General features: G+C 63.1%; 1 protein-coding gene across 6 annotated transcripts in view; it reads left to right on the forward strand.

The window, feature by feature from the left end:
• CDC14A (cell division cycle 14A) overlaps nt 1-18775 on the forward strand; it is a 43655-nt gene that overhangs the window by 8809 nt on the left and 16071 nt on the right. For 3 of the 6 annotated variants that reach the window (XM_084865342.1, XM_084865343.1, XM_084865345.1), the window contains exons 4-10: nt 1001-1045; nt 4262-4354; nt 10945-11024; nt 15155-15221; nt 15406-15468; nt 15958-16045; nt 17424-17654. In XM_084865342.1, the coding sequence (XP_084721468.1) occupies nt 1001-1045; nt 4262-4354; nt 10945-11024; nt 15155-15221; nt 15406-15468; nt 15958-16045; nt 17424-17654 (667 nt within the window). The remainder of the gene's footprint in view (nt 1-1000; nt 1046-4261; nt 4355-10944; nt 11025-15154; nt 15222-15405; nt 15469-15957; nt 16046-17423; nt 17655-18775) is intronic. The other 3 variants (XM_084865346.1, XM_084865344.1, XM_084865347.1) reach the window with 2 other exon arrangements.

The following is an 18775-nucleotide window of genomic DNA, read 5'->3' on the forward strand; positions in this document are numbered from 1 at the left end:
AGGGCAGCGATTTAAAAACACACACTAGAAACCGGGTCTGAAGAACCAACAGGCCAGTTACCGTCCCCTGAGGATGCTTTTCAAAGGCCAGAGAGCATGTTGACAGAGATGCAATGGTAGACGCACAGGAGAGTCCCGGGGCCCTCTCGGCGGCGTGGGGAGGCGGGCACGGTGAACGGCGATTGTGCTGGCACAGGTGCCCGGCAGATGGTGGGCCGGCGATGCCCCGGTGCTGAGGGGATCGCGGTAACCCTAGCCGGCCAGCCCCGCCCCGGATCGGTGCTTGCACACAAAAGCCCTTTGCTATCGTGATCAGACCACCCTCCCGTACAACCACAAAGGCGTGTTGAGATTTCCTCACGGGTTATCTTCTGTTTCAGGTCACGGGCTTGGGGGCGGGGGAGCGAGCTTCCTCCTGGAGGCAGCTCCTGCGGATTAGGGAGGGTCAGGGGCTCCGGGCAGCATGAATTCTCGTGGCAGGGAGCTCCCACTGGCGTTTGCAAGACTTGGGACCCTTACGGCCATTCAGAAACCCCCAGCAAGAGGAACGACCTATTTAAAAAAAAAAAGTATTTTTGTTGATTTCAGAGAGAAAGATAGAAAGAAACATTGATGATGAGAGAGAATCATGGACTAGCTGCCTCTTGCACGCCCCCCAATGGGGATGGAGCCTGCAACGCGGGCAGGTGTCCTTACCGGGAATCGAGCCCTGACCTCCTGGTTCGTAGGCCGACGCTCAGCCACGGAGCCCCGCCGGCCGGGCGAGGGGAACCCCGTTTGTAGAGTGCCCCCCTGTGCCAATCTGTGGGCCACAGGACCCGCAGGACCGTCCTGCTCCCATGATGCTCGGATGTCTGACTCAGACGCTAAGGGCGTGGGTCTGGACCGCCACGGCCGCCCAGACGCCTTTCCTTTTTGCTGAGACCCTCCCCCCCCCCCCCCCCCCCCGTCATCTGGGTGCGCTGAGCGTAGACGTAACCATGCTTTGTTTTGTGCGCAGCCCAAGAGAACGTTCCAGAATATCCCCTTCCTGGGCAAGCTGGAGGTAACCACGCACAGGTGCTGGCTGTGCACAGGGGGCCGTTAGTGCCTTCGCTGGCTGTTGCAGTTGCTATGGAGACGCTGGTGGCTGCGGCCATGGCTGGGCCGGCCTGGTCACCGGGCCCCGGGCTGTCACCCGCTCCATCTGACCCGTCGCCGCTGAGCGGCCGGCGTGGGGTGCACGGCTGCGCCTGTTTGATTCGCACGTTCCCCGGGCCGCACGGGGTCTCCCAGCCCGGCCCGGCCCGGCGGGGGCACAGGGAATGACACCGCTGTCCTCGCAGAGCCTGGGCAGCCGCGGCTCTCCCGCCCGCAGACGCCTTCCCGCAGGGCCGGCCGGCCGCTCCCGGTTGGCCGTGGATTCCTTGGCTCTTGCGTTTTGGCTTCGAGCTTCATTGCCTCGCTCACCTCTGGGGTTTGAACGGCTCGGTGGTCTGGGACCTCCTGACCAAGCATGGCGTGTGCACGTCACCGCGGCCAAGGACGGCGGGCAGTTTGCGATGGATCGGCCTGTGGCCCGTCCGCCTCCGTGGCGGAGTCACCGGGGCGGGTTCCCACCGGAGCCACCCCTCGAGGACGCCTGGCACAGGCTCTGCTTCCTGGACAGGAAGTGCCTGTCTGGGGTCAAGGCCAACGCCTTGATTTACGCCGTCCGTCCTCGCCCTCGGGGACTCTGGTTTAGAGTGTGTGTGTGAGTGTGTGTGTGCGCGCCGTCAGCGTTCCCACGAGAGGGAACGTCTGGAGGTGGAGGGTGTGAATGGATAGATGGGAAATACGAAGGCCCACCTTTTATCTACTCTTTCTTTACCTTTTTGGAAAGTATGTATGTTTATGGATTTCAGAGAGGAAGGGAGAGGGAGAGAGAGAGAGAAGCACCCATGATGAGAGAGCATCACAGACCGGCTGCCTCCTGCACGCCTCCTCCTGGGGATGGAGCCCGCACCCCGGGCCTGTGCCCTGGATCAGAACCGAACCCAGGGCCTTTCCGTGTGCAGATCGAGGCTCTTTCCCTGACCGCGGGGCTCCTGACCCTGTTGGACAATGCCCGCACCTGTCAGGAAGGTCGCCCGCTGGTCCTTGCTGGTCTGTCTGCAGCCGCCGTGGCTACCATCTTCCCCTTTGTCCTCAGGGGAGCGTTTCCAGCGAGTGCCTGGGGGGTTCCCCTCTGCCCCCCGCTGTCAGCCGCGTGCTTCACGCACAGCTCCGGCTCCGCTCCCGCGGAGAGACCAAATACCACTTCCTCAGCCACCGCCACCGCGCCCAGACCCAGCGAACGGGCGCCTGGGCTGCGGGCAGTCCTCAGCCCGTTTTGGGGGCATGAATGCTACTTAAAAAAAACAACAACGGAATTTATGCCCACCACCAGCAGTTTGTTTGTTTGTTTGAGAGAAACATGGACGTGAGAGAGAAACACTGATCAGCCTCCCCTACGTGCCCAACCCGGGCCTGAACCTGAGTTGGCAAAGCGTTTTGCGATAAAGGAGGCTTTGTTGGAAAAGAGGCTTTGTTATGCCCGAGCGTTTTCATTCGGGCACCAGATGGCCTTCCGTGGAACGGTGCTGCTGGTGCAGGGCTGGGGCAGTGACCCCGGAGAGGGAGGCCGGCCGGGGCTGGGCGGGAGGACCACACGCACGGTCTCCCCGTCATCAGCCTTCATGCGCTGGTTTGTGTTCCTCCAGCGGTCATGGGTCCGGGACACGGAGGGCGGAGCGTGGAGCTCCGGTACAGCCCCGAGGGGCCTCTGAGCGCAGATACTCTGTGTGTGGTGGTCAGTGCCAGATTGTGGATACGTACGGCCACTTCCGTGTCTGTGTCATGAGAACCGTTTGTCGAAGGGCGGTCACTTTGGGTCCCGGCTGGTGTTGCTCAGTGGTTAGAGCGTTGGCCCTCGCACTAAAGGGTCTCGGGTTTGGTTCCCGGTCAAGGACAGGGACCTGGGTTGTGGGTACGCTCCCCAGCCCTGGTCGGGGTGTGTACGGGAGGCGACCGGTGGATGTGTCTGTCTCTCTTTCTCTCCTTTCCTCCCCCTTCTGCTCTCATGAAAAAACCATGGAGAAAATGTCCCCCAGTGAGAGTTAACAACAACGAGACACGCTATCATGTCGGAAATGGGGAAACGGAGAGGCTCTTGCTGAGCTCCCCTTTTTATGTCTGAGTTCTGATTAACTCTCTGATCTCGCTTTAACCGGCCTTTCCGCTCGCACAGTCTCTTCCGTCTGGCATGGCCACACACACCACTGCTCATGTTGGGTCCTGCTGAGTGCTTGAGCACGTAGCACATTGCCTGGCGTGCAGCAGGCGCTCCATGCCTATTTGAATCTGTGAATTTAATACCCGGCAGCTGTAGTAAGATGTTTGCTGATATAATCCCGTGGTGGTTCATCTTTTTCTATTAACCATTTACAGTGAGTGGCCGAGTTATATATGTGGAGATATATATATACATACATACATACATACATACATACATACATATATATATATATATATATATATATATATATATATATATATATGAGGCCCGGTGCATGAATTCGTGCATGGGCGGGGTCCGGCCAGCCTGGCCAGGGGGAGGGGACATGGGCGGTTGGCTGGCCTGCCTGCTGGTCAAACTCCTGGTGGAGGGGACCATTTGCATATTAGCCTTTTATTCTATAGGATATCCACTGAGTGGCCAGATGATTGTGCGTCCAGAGATCCTAATAACCTGGCCACTCCGTGGATCTCCAGTCATGAAGAGGGGCTTTGCATCGGTGCGTTAGACGGAAAACGTTAGCGCCGTGCTCTCATTCATGCGGGCGCTTACACGTGTTAACGCGGAAGTGGGCTGGTGGGCACGGCCACAGCCAGCTACACGATGCGCCCGGCAGAGCCGCTCCTCCGGCCTGCGGGGCGTGACGAAGGACTTGACGTGGAAGGTCAAGAGCAAATCCTCAGAGACGGTTTCTGCTGACAAAGATGCTCGTCAGTAACTCAGTTATTTCCAACGTAGCGTCTGCTCTCCCGGAGAGACACACACGCGGTCCAGTGCCAGCTCTTCCATCGCGAGGGGCTGCAAAGAGTCCGGGCTGGGAACCCCGCGCCCCGGCACCGGTTCAGACGCCGCAGAGACCCTGGTGTGCCGGCTCCCGGGGCCGCCTTGGAGAGCTGAGAGAGGGGGTGTCTCACATCTGTCAGCCGGTCGCTGTGGCCGCCCTAACTCTCCCCCCTCTCTCTCTAGTCCTACAGTTTGTCAAGAAAGAAAATAGTGCATTACACCTGCTTTGACCAGCGGAAAAGAGCAAACGCAGCATTCCTGATCGGTGCCTACGCCGTGAGTACCGGGTGGCGGCTGCTCCTGGGGGTGCTGACGCTGTCCCCTCCGTCCCCTGTCCGCAGCCGGTGGGGGGCAGCCGACCGGATGGAGAGAGTGGACCTGGTACCCGTGGGCAGTGCCCTCTGCAGTTTTAATTTCGTAGCCGATGGCGGGTTCTGGGAGCCGCGCGGTGTGGCTGGGATTCCAGGGCAGTGCAGGTGTTAGAGCAAAAAGCATCCCCAGAGAGGGTATTTCCAGCAAAAACATATATATTAGAAGGCTGTTGAGATGTTCTTTTTTTGAAAAGTTGCGGCGGGTAGAGCCGCCATCGCCGGCTTCGTCCGGTTCCTTCTCTGTGAAGTGAGACGGGGTGGGGGTACGACGGTCTCCAAGCTCCCCCCAATTCCGAGAGACTGGGGCTGCGTGCGGCGCCAGCCGGCTGTGGCGTTCACTCTGGGAGCAGCCCAGCAGCAGGCTCCCAGCGGGGGGAGCTGGGAGCCGTGTTTGCAGGCTGGTCCGTGGTCTGGGCAGCTCTGCCTCCAGACCTTTCACTGCCCCATGGCAATTGCCGTCCGTGCCGCCAGGGCCGCTGCGCACCCGGACGCCAGCCCGGCGCCACGCCCTCTCCACTCCCTCCTTTGTCCAGACCAGAGCGGCCCTTCACGGGCACAAAGGAAACGGGGTCACTGCCCCGTCCAGGGTGCCCCGATCCTGGCGTGGCGTCCGACCTCTTTCCCGGGGCCCCGAATCCTCCCGCCCCGCCCGGCTGCCTCTCTGGGCTCCTCGCCCACCCTCCTCCCCCCCGCCGGCCGGCGTGGCTCGGCTGGCGGGGCGTCGTCCGGCACACGGAAAGGCTGTTGGTTCGATTCCCGGTCAGGACCCAGGCCAGGCTCCATCCCTGGTAGGAGGCAGCGGATCGGCGTTTCACTCTCACATCCCTGTCACTCTCTCCCTCAAAAACTGCTAAGATCTTTTAAGAGGACAGATGCTCCGGTCCCTGTGGCCTCCCCCGTGGGACCCTGAGCGTGCTCCCAGCAGAGGCCTCGCCGGCTCCGTCCCCAGCAGTGTCCCACCCCAGCCCTCGGGCCCCTGTTCCTCCTGACGGTCCCTCCCCGGAGCCTCCTCCCAGGTGCCCCTGCTCCGCCCCCCACCCCCCCCCCCTCTGCCCACGGCCATTCCGTTGTCTCCGTCTGGGTTATCCGAGTCGTGGACGTGTGTGCTGGTTGCTTATCTCTTTCCCGGACCAGAAGGCGGGGACCTTGCTGGCTCCACGCGTTGCTGTGTCTGGGAGGCGGCAAAACGTTCAACCGGGCTCAGGGCCTCCCCCGACGGGGCGCTGGCCGCCACGGGGCCGTCCGGGTGGGGGCGCCCGGAGAGAGAGGAGGAGGGGCGGCCGGTGTCGGGGAGGGTGGGGTGCTGCCAGGCTGCGGGACGAGGGGGCTGTGTCAGAGTCTGGACGCTGAGCATGGAGCTTAGAGCTGTGCCCGGCACATCACAGGCGCCTGATAAACATCGAGCGAATGAATGGAAAAGGGAATGACCCCACAGGAAGGAAGGAAGGAAGGAAGGAAGGAAGGAAGGAAGGAAGGAAGGAAGGAAGAGAGGAAGGGAGGGAGGAAGGTCATGTCAGAGGAAAACTCTAAAAATGATCAGATTGGAGGTGAAGTCCAGTTAACACGCGTCATCATCCATAGCTACCTGCTTTTTTTCTTGTGAGGATTCCTGACCTGTGTGACGTGTACGGCTGGGGAATCAGGCACATTCACAGTGTGGTGCAGCCACCGACCTTTCTTTTCTTTTTAATACATTTTTATTGATTCCAGAGAGAGAGAGAGAGAGAGAGAGAGAGAGAGAGAGAGAGAGAGAGAAACTATCAATAATGAGCGATGGACCGGCTGCCTCCTGCACGCCCCCCACTGAGGATCAAACCCACACCCCTGGCCTATGCCCTGAGCGAATGGAACCGTGGCTTCCTGGTTCCTAGGCCGACATTCAGCCCCTGAGCCACACCGGCCGGGCCACCAGCGCTGACTCTGAGCCTGCCGTGGCCTGGCAGCCGGCTCCTCCCGGGCCAGGCCGGGCGTGGCTTCCTGTCGGTCACCCAGGCGAGCCCCTCCCAGATGCACCTGCGTTTCTGTCCCCCCCCCTGCGTGGGGGAGGGCCCTGGTATGTTCACAGACAGCGATGGGGGTCAAGGCGGGGTGTGTGTGGGGGGACCAGGCCGTGATGGCCGAAGGAGGGAGAGCGTGTGTCTGAGGAGCGGACATTAAAAGCCCTGGTTTGGCTTTAAAAGTTTAGTGCAGAGCCTGGCCGGTGTGGCTCAGTGGTTGAGCATCAGCCTAAAAAAATATAAACTGTTGGTTCAGGACAGAGGCCTTGGCCTCCGGGTTCTTAGGCAGCCACCACGCGTGTGCTCCGGGGCCTGTTCCTGGGCCCGGCAGCTTCCGGTCCCCAGTTCCTTCCTTTCACAGCCTGGCGGGGGAGAATGCGGTGTGACCATGGCCTGCAGGTGGGCGGGACGGGCGCTCACCCTGGCGGTGTCTTTGGTGGCTCTGGAGGAGGTCAGGCCCCCTCACACCACACCGGCCGACAGCGCAGCTGGGAGCTCTGAGCCTGCGGCCGGGGGCGGGCGCCCTGTCTGGGATCCCGTTTGGCTGTGGGCGAGGAAAATGCTTTTCGTCCGCCAGAGGGTCGCTCCTCACGTTTAACGGAATAAGCACGTCTTTCCAGGAATCTCTGATTTCTGTTCTCCTCCTGGGTCCTGATAACAAGCCCCGTCTGTGCTGTAAACAGGCTCTCAGCGCCCGGCGGTCGGGGCTCAGTGGTTGGGCATCAACCTGTGAACCAGGAGGTCAGGGTTCGATTCCCGGTCAGGGCACAGGCCCAGGTTGTGCGCTCAGTCCCCAGCGGGGGGGCGTGCAGGAGGCAGCTGATCTATGATTCTCTTTCATCATTGATACTTCTGTCTCTTTCCCTCTCCCTTCCTCTCTGAAATAATATATATATGTGTTAAAAAGCTCTCAGGCTGGTCCCGTGTGGCTGGTACCGTGCACACACACACACACACACACACACACACACATGCACCGTATTCAGTACGGAACACTGTACATGCTCCCAGCAGCTTGCTCTCGCCTTTTTTGGAGCCTTAGCAGCAGCCTTGAGAAATCACTGACTTTCCCCATGAAAGAGCTGTGTGCGTTGGTTTCACGGTGCACTGAGTTGAGCGGGGAGGGGAGGGGGGGGTGTGTGTGTGGCGAGGTCTCCCGCGGCCGTGATGGGAGGGGCGGGCAGTCCCAGCAGCCCCGGGGACGGTGGCGGACTTCCGGTCCCTGGTGCCTTGGTTGGGCCTGTGGGCACCGCCCCTGCTGGCTGGGCTTCGTCCCTTCTCCCGAGGCCGCCGCCTTCACGGGTCTCAGTCCTCCGTGTTGGCATGAGTGGATGGAAGTATTCAGGGAACATGGTTGCTGCTTTCCAAAGTATATATAGCCCGGCCCGTGCATAATAAAAAAAATATTAAAAAATTAAAACCTACATCGACATGAGAAAACCATCATCATCATAGTGGAATAAGCAGTCTAAGTGTATGTGTTTTTCCTGATTTCAGAGAGGAAGGAAGGGAGAGAGAGAGAGAGAGAGAAACATCAATGATGAGAGCATCATAGATCAGCTGCCCCCTGCACACCCCCCAATGGCGATGGAGCCCCCAACCCGGGCCTGTGCCCTGACCCGGAATCCAACCCTGACCTCCTGGCTCCTAGGTCGACGCCCCACCACGGAGCCAGGCTGGGCCGGGCTAACAGTGCGTGGGCACTGAGGAGTGATTGATCCTGCCCTGTTCTCGGAGGACAGTCCTGTCCCGTAGCCAAGCACCCTGGGCTCGGGCCGAGGCTCCAGCCGCGCCCGCCCCGCGGACACCTGACCCGCCCCCCGCCCCCGTGCCCCTCCTCGCCCGGCAACGGCCCCGTACACACGGCGGGAACAGCCAGTTCCTGTGGGGCCCATTGTTGGTTTCCTATTCTGAGCCGCCCCAGAGGGCGGCGGCTCCGAGCCTGGGCGGCGGGTGGGGCATTCGGTTCCCATGCCCCGGCCTCTGTCTTGGGAGCGGATAGCATCTCACCTCAGGCTCCTTCAGCTCGGAAAGGAGCACGCGGCTTCTCTGTGGTCCCTCGGGAGCGTGCTCCCGTTACTAATGAATGCGTGGTGTCTGGTCCTCCCGCCCCTCTCCCCTCCTCCCAGGGGCTGGGCCTCTGCAAGGGTCCTGACCGTGGGAGCCAGCCAGCCCCTCGGCCTCCCTGTCCCTGCCCCCACCCCGCCGGGTTCTCCCCCGTCTCTCCCTCTCCCCCCCACCCCTCCAGCCAGCGTGGAGGCCTTCCTCCTGTGCAACTCGGCCTCTTTATTTACTTTTTAATGTTTTTAATGACTTTTCAGAGAGAGGGATAGGAACATCAGTGATGAGAGAGAATCCTGGATCGGCTGCCTCCTGCACGCCTCCCACTGGGGATGGAGCCCGGAACCCGGGCCTGTGCCCTGACGGGGAATCGAACCCTGACCTCCTGGTTCATGGTTTGATGCTCAGCCGCTGAGCCACGCCGGCCGGCCGGGCCAGAGAGTCTTATGTCTTCTCTGCTTCACGGTTCTTCCCGTTATTTCTCTGTTTACATCAAGAAGACCTTTCTCCTGTGCCGGCTGCCCTGCCCACCAGGCCCCAGGTTTGGAGTCAGTCCTGAGCCCAGGGCCAGTGCGGGGAGAGCAGTGCGTTTGGAAGGAGCTGGTGATGTCAGAGTGTCAGTCCAGAGTGTGGAATCACTCAGGGTTCGTGTCAGAGGCGTATCCACAGGCTCATTGATCTCCTCCTGCTGCTGCTTGTCTTACAATTAAGCTCATTGGGTGGCGTGGCTAACAAATGCACAGGTTCAAGCCTACATTTCTGCGCTGCGTCATCTGTACGTGTGCACCCATCACCCAAGGCCGTCTTCCCCGTCACCAATTCTTCCACCCGGGACCCATGTCGCAGGCATGGGTCCCTGACAGACGCGTGCCTCCCGGACACGGGGTGCAGACGGCTGGCGACAGGGCCGTTCGTTCTTGTCCTGCTGCCATGACGGCGTTCAGGGCAGCCGGGTAAGCAGGTACCCGTGGCTGGCACCGTGCAGGCTGTACCGTGTGGCTGGTACCATACAGGCTGGTACCATGCAGCTGGTACCGTGTGGCTGGTACCATGCAGCTGGCACCAGAGGCCCACGGACATGGGGTGAAACGGAGGAGAAGTGTTTGGGGACCCACGTTCACCTCCTCTCTGCCTCGGGGCGGTCGTGGGGATTAAGGGGCCAAATCAGTCCCTTTCCGGGAACAGCGCCTGCCACCTGGAGAATTATTTCATATTTTAAAGAATTATTTCATATTTTTAAATCTTCACTGAGGATATATTTTTAAAAAATTATTTTTAGAGACAGAAGAAGGGACGGGGAAAGGGGGGGGGGCAGAGAGAGAAACATCAATCGGTTGCCTCCCACACGTGCCCCTCGGGGACTGAGCCCACAGTCCAGGATGAGTGCTGAGCGGGAATCGAACCTGCAACCTCGGGCTGAAGCTCCAACCAGCCGAGCACCCGGCCAGGGCTCCCTCCCCCTTCCCCAGAGGCAGGGCCGTGACACATGAGAACCATGACACATTTTCTCCTGAAACATGGCACCTGGTGCTCTAAGGGCCCGGGGGGTGCCCTCCGCAGCGCCCTCTGTGGGCGCCCCGCCTCGCCCACGCCCCCGCGGCGGGCGCGGAGGGCATTGCCCTCGCCTGCCCCGGACCCGGACGGCCTTCCTGGGATGGCGGGGCCTCGCGGTGTCGCTTTGCGCGGATGAATAATTGAGCGCCGGGATAAAAATAAAGCCCGGCTCACGTTCCCGCGGGAGCGGGTCCTGCTGCTGAGCCGTGCGGGGAGAGCAGCGGCCGGGCGGCGGGGAGAGCGGCTCCCGGGCGTCCGCCTCCGGCTCCGGGCCCTGGGCTTGCTCTGCGCAGGGAGCTCCACGGTCTGACCCAGCGCCATCGCCCCGAGGCGGCTCTCCCGAGAGGGCCGGGGGCCAGGGGTCTAAGGGAGCACAGTACCGTCAGCAACACACAGTGGGTCTGCTCCCAGCGGGGACCCACCCCATGACGTGTGTGTGTGTGTGTGTGTGTGTGTGTGTGTGAGAGAGAATATATATTTTTATTGATTTCAGAGAGGAAGGGAAAGGGAGAAGGAGAGAAACATCAATGGACCGGCTGCCTCCTGCACGCCCCCTGTTGGGGATGGAGCCGACAACCCGGGCCTGTGCCCTGACCGGGAATCAAACCCTGACCTCCTGGTTCCTGGGCCGGCGCTCACCACTGAGCCACACCAGCTGGCTGTTGGCGTGCCTTTAGCACGGCCCAGGCAGCTCAGGGTCTGCCCTCTATGCCCAGGCTCTCAGCCTCCCTTACGCCAGGGCTGACAGGACAGGCGGGCAGCCCCGGTGCTCTCCGCGATCACCTGCCTCCTGCCCCTCAGAGCGGGAGGGGGTGCCCGCGGGGCGAGCATCCCGCTCTGGGCGGCCTGGGTGCCCTCTGAACCCGCTGTCTGTCTGCCGCAGGTCATCTACTTGAAGAAGACTCCGGAAGAGGCCTACAGGGCGCTCCTGTCCGGCTCCAACCCCCCCTACCTTCCATTCAGGTAGGGCTGCGGGGGCGCGGGCGGGAGGTGGGCCGGGCTGGGCGGCTCGCACTGCCCGGGGGTGATTGGTTCCAATGGTCTCAAGACCGTGACCGGGATGTGACATGGAGTGAAACTCGGGTGGTTTCTACTATTTTCTTTTTGCCCAGTTTCCTCTCCCCCTTCCCCCCAATCTAGTGAGACAGAACAGCTTCCTCCTTTTAGGGATTAATTTCCCCGGATCATTTCTATATCCTGGCTGCTTGAGTGCGAGGGGTGCCCGATTCAGGAGCTCAGAGTCGTACCAAGACTCGTCGTGAGCGCTCGGTAACCGAGCTCATCGGTCCCCCCGTTCATTCTTCCCTTTCCCGGGCAATGGCTGCCCTCTGACCCCGTGCCGGGGCTGGGCAGGTAGAATCAGCATCTTCCTGAAGCACAGGCTCCGGGGCCCGGCTCACCGCCGGCCACACATGTGGCTTCAGCCAGGGTGGGTCTCTGGGGGGGAGCAGTTTGTAAGCATCACAGGAAGAAGATCTTTTTATCCTTATTTATTTATTTTTAAATAGAATTGTATTGATTTCAGGGAGGAAGGAGAGGGAGAGAGAGAGAAGCATCAATGATGAGAGAGACTCGTTGCTTGGCTGCCTCCTGCACACCTCCTACTGGGGATGTGTCCGCAACCAAGGTACTACATGCCCTTGGCCGGAATCGAACCTGGGACCCTTCAGTCCGCAGGCCGACGCTCTATATCCACTGAGCCACACCGGTTAGGGCCAAAGAAGATCTTTTAGAAATTTGGAGTGAACTTGAGCTTGTGTGGACAGCAGGAGGGGTCCACATCAGAGCCCCCTCAGAGGTCCTCTCTGGTTGTAAATGATCCCGAGCGTGTGCTCAGCTGTGTGTGCAAACCTGCCAGCCTAGGACGGCTGCTGCCGGTTTCTGAGGTCACGTGACCACAGTGAAGGTCCCCGGGGCTCACGCTTAGACGTCTTCCCAGCAATCACTTCAATGAATTCGTTAAGAGAAAATGCCTAGGGTTCGAGGGGTTCGACCCGGTGTCTCAGACCACAGGAGGGGGCCGCGGGGAAGCCGGCACCCGCTGCACTTGACGTTCTGGGGGAATCGGGGGCACAGCAGGGAGAGGAAGGAGCCCCGGGAAACCCAGAGCCTGAGCACGTTACCACGGAGGGCGGGGAGCGGCGACAGGTGATGAGCAGGATTGTCTGTCAGCGTACACGTGCTGGGGCCGCGTTCGGCAGACTCATTCGTCCACGGAGCCACATACTGACAGCACGACGACTGACATTCCTTTGGAGAGCCGAGTTTTTTAAACGTAAACTTCTCCTAACGCCACTTCTTCAAAGTAGACTCGCCCGGGCCGGGGTGTTTTGTGGGAGAGCCGCACGCAAGGGGCCGAAGAGCCGCCTGTGGCTCGCGAGCCGCCGTTTGCCCACCATGGTGCTAAGGAACCCGTCTCCTGAGAACTGGAATTGTTGAATAAGATTCATCCCCAATCTCCCACTTTCCCTCCCCCCGCCCATCTCTGTGACCGTCTGCTCTAAGCACCCAGGGTGCTGTTCCCGCCCCGCATGGTGAGGAGCGCCCCCGAGAGGCTTAGAGCGAGCTGCTGGCCTTGAACTGTGTGTGTGTCCTCCTCGGCCCCCCGGAGCCTGGTGTGCGTGTGTGTGTGTGTGTGTGTGTGTGTGTGTCTCCGGCCCCCGGAGCCTGGTGTGTGTGTGCATGTGTGTGTGTGTGTGTGTGTGTGTGTGTGTGTCTCCGGCCCCCAGAGCCTGGTGTGTGTGTGTGTGTCCCCGGCCCCCGGAGCCTGGTGTGCGTGTGCGTGTGTGTGTGTGTGTGTGTGTGTCTCCGGCCCCCGGAGCCTGGTGTGTGTGTGTGTGTCCCCGGCCCCCGGAGCCTGGTGTGCGTGTATGTGTGTGTGTGTCTCCGGCCCCCGGAGCCTGGTGTGTGTGCGTGCGTGTATGTGTGTGTGTGTCTCCGGCCCCCGGAGCCTGGTGTGTGTGCGTGCGTGTGTGTGTGTGTGTGTGTGTGTGTCCCCGGCCCCCGGAGCCTGGTGTGTGCGTGTGTGTGTGTGTGTGTGTGTGTGTGTGTGTCTCCGGCCCCCCGGAGCCTGGTGTGTGTGCGTGCGTGTGTGTGTGTGTGTGTGTGTGTCCCCGGCCCCCGGAGCCTGGTGTGTGTGTGTGTGTGTGTGTGTGTGTGTGTGTGTCTCCGGCCCCCGGAGCCTGGTGTGTGTGTGTGTGTGTGTGTGTGTCCCCGGCCCCCGGAGCCTGGTGTGTGTGTGTGCGTGTGTGTGTGTGTGTGTGTGTGTGTCCAGCCCCCGGAGCCTGGTGTGGACGGCTCATCTCCGTGGGGGGACAGCAGGTTTTCTCTCCGGGAGACGACCCCACAACACTCCCTCCCAACGCACACAGGCGGTGCACTCACCACCAAGGCCCCCGCCGCCCGGGCCAGGGCCTGTGTGACCGCACGCCTGTGTGCGTTGGGAGGGAGTGTCGTGGTGGGTGACCCCGTGACCTCTCTGTTGCTGAGCGAGTCTCCCCGTGGCCGCAGCAGTGACTGTGCCCGGGCAAGTCAGAGCCTGCAGGGCCCACAGGGGCTCAGGCCTCCCCTTCCTTCTCACAAAGCAGACGGGAGCCACCATCACAAAATGGATCTCTCTCTCTCTCTCTGTGTTTAACTTAAAAAAATATACATTGTATTGATCTCAGAGAGGAAGGGAGAGGGAGAGCTAGAAGCACCAGTGATGAGGGAGAATCATGGATGGGCTGCCTCCTGCCGGAGCCGGTCCGCGGCCAGCGGGGGATTGGCTGGGCAGCTGGAGCCGGTCCGCGGCCAGCGGGGGGGTCTGCGGTCAGCGGGGGGCTGGGCGGGCGGAGCCAGTCCGCGGACAGAGGGGGGCCGGGCGGGGTGGGGCCAGGCGGGCCGGTCTGCGGTCAGCGGGGGGCTGGGCAGAGCCGGTCCACAGGCAGCAGGGGGGCCGGGTGGAGTCGGTCCGCGGTCAGCGGGGGGCCGGGTGGAGCCGGTCCGCGGTCAGCGGGGGGCTGGGCGGATCTGGTCCGCGGTCAGCGGGGGGATTGGCTGGGCGGGGCCGGTCCTCGGTCAGCGGGGGGCCGGGCGGGGCCGGTCCGCGGTCAGCGGGGGCTGCGGGGACAAGCCTCGGGGTCGGGGTGCCCCCGGACCTGGGAGCACCGGTCGGGCGGGGCCCGCTCCTGCCCCGGCCGAACCTGAGCCGGCGTCTTGGGTTGCGGAGAGCGAGCAGCCTGCTCAGGCCCGGAACGTAAATAAAGGATGAAGTGCGCGGTGTTCGGTGCGGCCTGTCCCTCCCGAGAGGACGCCCCTCGGAGGCCTGGCCGCCGTTTCCCGTGGTTTTGGGGGGTCGGCCTGGGGGAGAGGGGCTGGCATTCCACCCCGGAAAACAGCTGCTGGGTCTGTGACCTGCACCCATCTCCCTCCCCCACCTCCTGCCTCCCTCAGTGCTCGCCCCTCCCTCGACGGTCAGTGTCTTTCTTCACAAAAAGTCAGCCCGCCTGGCTGGCCCAGGGGTTGAGCGTCGAACTAGGAGCCAGGAGGTCAGGGTTCGATTCCGGTCAGGGCACAGCCCCGGTTGTGGGCTTGATCCGCAGTGGGGGGCGTGCAGCAGGCAGCGGGTCCATGACTCTCATCATTGATGTTTCTCCCTCTCCCTTCCCCTCTGACCTCAGTAACAATGTTATAGAAATAACGCAGCCCCGTCTGTGCGGCCTGTCAGTGACGCAGCAGCAGTGACGGCACCAGCGGTGCCTCCCGTGTGCCCGCCCCGGGGGAGGGCTTCGGGCTCAGTGTCGCCGACGCCGTCCGGGTCCTGCGGGCGCGGCCGCTGCTCCCGGCCTGCGTCTCAGCGGGACTCGGAGGCCGCAGGGCGGCGTCCCCGGCCCAGGCCCAGCAGGGCTGGGGTTTGAGTCCGACCCCGCGCCTCGGGCTGGGCCCCCCCGCCCCCTGGGGTGCGGCCTTGGAGTGCGGCCCCAGGAGTCGCACCCGGCGGGCCCCTCGCGCTGACCACGCCGGCCGCTGGGACCCGCCCCCCGGGCCCGGGGGCTGGGCTCTCGGCACAGACGGACGTGGGCTCGGGCTCACGGGCTTGTCTGTGTCCACAGGGACGCTTCCTTCGGAAACTGCACGTACAACCTCACCATCCTCGACTGCCTGCAGGGAATCAGAAAGGTACCCGCTCTGCGGCCAGCCACACGGTCCTTCCTGCGTGGGCACGGGCCGCGTGGGCACGGGGGAGTGGGCACGGAGGGGCTGTGGGCACGGGGGGGCGTGGGCACAGGGCAGGTGGCGAGGGCTCCTGGGCTGGCAGGTGCCGCCCCAGCTCAGTGGGAAACTGACTCCCTTCTGCTCCCAGGGATTGCAACACGGATTTTTCGACTTCGAGACGTTCGACGTGGACGAGTACGAGCACTACGAGGTGGGCGCCGGGTTCAGGCTGTGATGGCCGGGGGGGGGGGGGGGGTGACGGGGCCCGCGGGCGGCCAGCGGGGGATGGGTCCCGGGTTCGGGCTGTGATGGCGGGGGGGGGGGGGGGGGTGTTGGGGGTGTGACGGGGCCCGCGGGCGGCCGGCGGAGGACGGAGCCCGGGTTCGGGCCGCGATGGCCGGGGGGTGTGGGGGGGGGACATGGCCCGCGGGCGGCCGGCGGGGGTCGGGCCCCGGGGCCCCGGTGGCCAGTGTCCCCTCTCCGCTCTACCGGGAGCCACCGCTTCGGTCTCGGGAAAGGCTGATCTCTGTGCGCTCGTCCGTCATCACTTGGCCCCGTCCTGAGAAAAGCGGCCGCCGTTTGGCAGCGCCATTGTCGGTTCCGTCTCTTTGAAAGTCTGGGTTCTTTCAAAAACCAAGCGGGACGGGGGCCTGGGGATACATCACTTTCCTTTTGCTCTTTCCCCACAAAACCCTGCCAGCGCGTGGAAAACGGCGACTTCAACTGGATCGTCCCGGGGAAGTTCTTAGCATTTAGTGGACCACACCCCAAAAGCAAGATTGAAAATGGTAGGTTTTCCTCTGGCGCCAGCGTGTATTTTAAAAAGAACAAAAGCGCAGAGAGAGAGAGAGAGAGAGAGAGACAGACAGACAGACAGACAGACAGCAGAGGCAGGGAGTCCCGCTCTCCGGAGGTCAGCTGCCCCTTTAAGGGGAGAGCAGGTGGGAGAGGCGGGCAGGTGGGGCCGGTGCACCCTGTGGGGTGTGTGAGCTCCTGCGCCTCTGGGCGGGTCCCCTCTCCTCCTGCGCCTCTGGGCGGGTCCCCTCTCCTCCTCACCTCTGAGGGGGTCCCCTCCACCAAGGGGGGAGCAGGCACACTGCAGGCGCGCAGTGAGGGTTCGAGACTGTGCCCCGCGCTCCGCACATGACAGGTGCTTATTAGGAGCAGATATGCAGGTTCCATGTGTATCACAAATGAGCCTAATATTGACTTCATTTGCCCATTTTGCAGTTTCTTTTACTTTTAATAATGCCTGGGGGGCCTAGTCACCCGACCCTTTAGTTTCCTGACTTTCAAGGAGGGAAGAGATGCATTTTCAAATCTCTCTCTGCCCTCAAGTTCTGCCTGGTCCGGGGAGTGCCAGGGCCTGCCTGTGCTTCACCGGTGCCAGGGCGCCACCTAGCGGCCGGCCGGAGAAGGGCAGCCCAGGCCTGGAGCACTGACCCAGTCCTAGGACAGTGCCCTGGCTTTGGTTATAACTCACCGGGAGCACGGGGGATCTTTAAGAAACCTCCCCACCAACTCTAGGAAGCGGAGGCCCAACCATTAGCCTCGGGCTGGTTCTGACCCAAAATCACCCCCGCGCAGCCCGGAGCCTGGCTCCAGGCGCAGCCTCTGCCGCTCTCTGCCCGCCGTGTGCAGGCCAGGCCTCCCCGGGCCCCCAGCCGGCCGGCCCCGGGGTCAGCGAGGCAGGTCGCGTGGAGCCTGGTGCACAGAGTGCTCGGCACTCCGAGCTGCGATCACCATCCTCGGCAGGACTCCGGTCCCGGGCCATCCTGTCCCGGCCCTGGGCCCCGTTCTCAGGAGAACGGTGACCCAGCCCGGAGCCCGGTGACGTCCCCGGTGGGGACGTGGCTCTCTGCGCCCATGTCTGTCCCTCCCCAGGGGAGACGGAACATGCACTCTCTTCCCTCTTCGCTCAGGACTGGAGATTGTGTGTCGGCCTCTCAGCCCTGCCTGCCCCCGGGGGGTGACCCTGGGCTCCGGGGGTGGGGTGGGGGGAGCAGGCGGAAGACCCACCTCGAACACATGAGCCCAGGCGGCCTGGCGGGAATGCTGTGGGGAGTCCCAGCCCGGGGAGCGGGGCCGGGCTTAGGAACAGCCAGGGTCCCGGGGGAGACCCGGGAGGGTGTGCTCCCTGCAGTGCTGACAGCCCGCTCCCCCCAGGGTACCCCCTCCACGCCCCCGAGGCCTACTTCCCCTACTTCAAGAAGCACAACGTGACGGCCGTGGTGAGGCTGAACAAGAAGATCTACGAGGCGCGGCGCTTCACGGACGCCGGCTTCGAGCACCACGACCTGTTCTTCACCGACGGCAGCACGCCCAGCGACAGCATCCTGCGCCGCTTCCTGAGCATCTGCGAGAGCACCGAGGGCGCCATCGCCGTGCACTGCAAAGGTACGCTGCCCCCTGCCTCCCGTGGCCGCACCCGCACCCCAGGCCCGCCCGCAGCCCGCACACTGAACCCCGCATCCCCGGCCCGCACCCCGGGCCCGCCCGCGGCCGCTACGTCTGAGCATGGGGGGACGCGGCCTGCTGGCACAGCCCCTCCCGGGAGAAGCGTGGCTCAGATGGGGGTGCTGGGGGCGGTGTGGCTGGCCGGGCATTTTTTATTTTTTAAATATTTTTTATTGATTATTTTACAGAGAGGAAGGGAGAGGGAGAGTTAGAAACATCGATGAGAGAGAAACATTGATCAGCTGCCTCCTGCACCCCCCCCACTGGGGAGCCCGGTCTGCGGGGGGAGCCCGGTCTGCGGGGGGAGCCCGGTCTGCGGGGGGAGCCCGGTCTGTGCGGGGAGGCCGGTCTGCGCGGGGAGCCCGGTCTGTGGGGGGAGCCCGGTCTGCGGGGGGAGCCCGGTCTGCGGGGGGAGCCCGGTCTGTGCTGGGAGCCCGGTCTGCGGGGGGAGCCCGGTCTGTGCTGGGAGCCCGGTCTGTGAGGGGAGGCCGGTCTGTGGGGGGAGCCCGGTCTGTGGGGTGAGGCCGGTCTGCGGGGGGAGCCCGGTCTGCGGGGGGAGGCCGGTCTGCGGGGGGAGCCCGGTCTGCGCGGGGAGCCCGGTCTGCGCGGGGAGGCCGGTCTGCGGGGGGAGCCCGGTCTGCGTGGGGAGCCCGCTCCAGTGGTGACAGCCGCCTGAGCCTTCCCCTGCCGCCACTTGTGCACACGCGTGGAGCCTTTCCCGGGATCACGCCCTCGGAGCAATCACCGCCCCTGCCCCTCTCCCCCGGCAGTGTCTGCCGCGGCCCGTTAATTATTTTGACATCCGCCCTAATTAAGTCAGCTCTGCGTTCTGGGAACCGAGCCGCCTCGAGCATTTTAACTGAACGGCGAGGAGGCGGCGGGAGCATGGCTTCCCTGTCCCACGGCCGCCGGGGAGAGCAGGCCGTGCCCCGCCTCCCGCCGCGGGCTGCCCCGGGCGGGGTGAGGGCATCCGGCCTGCGGGCGGGGAGGCCCCCGAAGGCGCTGGGCCTGGCCCTGCCCAGGCGTCGGGAGTCAGGGAACCGTCTGACCGAACGGAGTGG

The sequence above is a fragment of the Pipistrellus hanaki genome (genome assembly GCF_964339955.1).
Source record: "Pipistrellus hanaki genome assembly, chromosome: 18".
NCBI classification, from domain to species: Eukaryota; Metazoa; Chordata; class Mammalia; order Chiroptera; family Vespertilionidae; genus Pipistrellus; species Pipistrellus hanaki.